This window comes from Trypanosoma grayi, assembly GCF_000691245.1.
Source record: "Trypanosoma grayi strain ANR4 Tgr_6_V1, whole genome shotgun sequence".
Lineage (NCBI taxonomy): Eukaryota > Euglenozoa > Kinetoplastea > Trypanosomatida > Trypanosomatidae > Trypanosoma > Trypanosoma grayi.
The window spans coordinates 34,881-37,342 of NW_008825625.1; the positions used below are offsets into that span (position 1 = coordinate 34,881).

The window sequence follows — 2,462 nt, forward strand, 5'->3', positions numbered from 1 at the left end:
TAAAAAAAAAAATAGACAGAATGCATTTTACAGCGCGGCGTCCCAGCCCATTTTTTTTTTTTCGTTTTCTTTTGTCTTCTTGTTTCCTCTCCGCATATTCCACGGCTTTGCACGTATCCAAGTGTCGAGGTTAACAAAGGGGGGGAAACAAAAAAAAGTAGTTTCGGGACAAACATCTCGCCGATGTGATGCTCCGTCCCAAGGCTCAAGGTTTTTCAACCTTAACAACAGCAATATATGTCAAAGAGCTATTATGAGAGCTGCAGTGATGAAAATGTATATATATATATATATATATATATCTTTCTTCATCTAGCTCTTCCCAACCCTTGAAAACAGTTCTCATCCTTTTCATTGACCCCCTCTCTCTCTCCGACTGTCTGTGCGTATGTGTGTGTGTGTTTCTTATATTTTCGATTTCGTCTCCAATTTCGTCAAGGCCACCCCCAAGCATCAGTCATCTCTTTCCATTCGCAACAACTGAGCCGCACTATCGCCATAATCACTACACACACTTACACACTTTCACACTGAATCACTCCTTCAGTTAGTGAAGGAGCCAAGAGACCAGAAGCGTACCACGCCATCAGCAGAAGCGGTTATGATGATGTCACCGTCCATGACAAGCCCACGAGTGAGGTCCTTCCAGGCCTTCTGCTTGGTTGCCAAGGGGGTGACAAACTTCCGCACATCCCATACAAAAAGATCGGATCCACTGCATGCAGCAATGTACTTATCGTGTGCTGAAACCGCAGTAATTACCTCTGACATTGACTTCTCGCTGATCATGCGAAGACCACTCCGCACATCCCAGAGACGAACCATCTTGTCAAAGCCACCCGTTACTGCAGTGTCGCCGTAGCTAGCTACAGCCGGAACTTTCCTCTGGTGACGGTCCGTCGTCTCCAATATTACACAGCTAGCAGGGTCAATCAGGGAGCAAACGCCACTGCCTCCTCCAATAATAACATGCCTTCGCTGAGTCGAGCGCATGGCCTGAATAGACATCCCCGATGCAATAAAAGAGCTGCTCTGACGATCCGAATGAAGCACACAAATTGTGGCACTTAAACCTCCCGATAGAACAGCGCTAGTGGGATCATCCGGGTTTGCATACGTCACCGCAAATACATCACTTTGAAAAGAAGCCACCGAGGTTGCTACGAGCTCCTGTCCCGCAAGCGAGTAATTAAAAATCGAGCTAGTTCCGTCCTCGCAGGCAGTGGCAAAGTCGTACGCAGAAGCAAAGGCAACATCCCAGACACAGGCCTTGTGAGGACGGAACTGAATGAGGGGTAGGCCGTCGACGTCCAAAATCAGGACATAACCCCCCGTCGTGCCTACAGCGTAGCGTCCCTCTTTCACCTTGCAGAGGGAAATAAATTTTTCATTTGTGCTAAACGTGTACTTGGCGACACGTGTAATACCATCTCCAGTTATGGTTTCCCGGTCTGCCTGAGGAGAGGCACTCTGACTCAATTCCATGAAAGTATTCTTCTCAAGTGGCACGATGCTCACCTCGTGAGATATCTTAACACGCCGCTGACTTTTTGTCACTTCTGGTTTCTCATCGACGGGCGCCGATGCCGCGCCTCGCACGACGGAAAGTCCTTTGCGACTCTGCAGCAAGTCACTTTCGAGCTGCACCTCGCCTGTATCGCGACGCAGCGTGCTGCGCAGCGTCACACCGCCCGAGAGTAGCGCCTCTGGGAAATGCGGGTGGGGCTCACACATGAGGAAAACACGTGTTTTGCTGTGAATAGCTCCCTCTGCTCGTGCCTCCAGAATGCACTCAGCCAGTTTTCGGAGAAGGGAAATGGATTTCGTGGCCTGTTCAATGTAAATCCAGAGGCCTTTTTCGAGAGACTTACGAAAAACCTCTCCAGCCTGACCAAGGCTCTGCCGTGTTTTGAGGCGAGCAACGGTGTTAATGTACATCACAGTACACGAGGCACGTTCGGCAGCAACGGCGATGGCATAGGCGGGATTCACACCTTCGCTCATGATGATGATGCACCTACCAGGCCCTGCCTTCTCTGCCGCATCTGCGAGAACATCGGTACTTTTGGGAAGAACTGATGGATCATCGTGGGCAACGACCCCAAGAGACAAATTGCGTTGTTGGAAGTTGTTGTCTTCGTCTTCGCCAGAGCTTAGGTCGAATTCATCGTGCCCATCAGAAGGTCGCGGCACAAACACCAGCACCACGTCACCCCCCATGTGCCGCCGCTTCTTCTGTTCATCCTCTGCCCTCCCCACTGGGTTGCCGTTGATGGAGCTCAGGATCATGCCCTTCGTCACGCCCGCCAGTGACAAGCAATCCTTCGAGTTTACTGAAACAACTTCATTATTGGGACCGAACTGCACGTCCTCCATGAACTCCCGCGCCGTCGCGCTAACGAAGACGGGCATTTTCGATCCTACCTTTTCTTTTAAGTTTTTTCTCTCAAACGCAGCCCCCC

The 2,462-nt window shown here is 50.3% G+C and overlaps 1 protein-coding gene across 1 annotated transcript; it reads right to left on the reverse strand.

Moving 5' to 3' along the window:
• Window positions 1-543: 543 nt before the first annotated feature.
• On the reverse strand, window positions 544-2,412 carry DQ04_00061230 (hypothetical protein; the record flags this gene model as incomplete). Its single annotated transcript, XM_009308013.1, has 1 exon — window positions 544-2,412. One exon carries the CDS (start codon window positions 2,410-2,412, stop codon window positions 544-546), a length of 1,869 nt encoding a protein of 622 aa, XP_009306288.1.
• Between the last annotated feature and the right edge of the window lie 50 nt (window positions 2,413-2,462).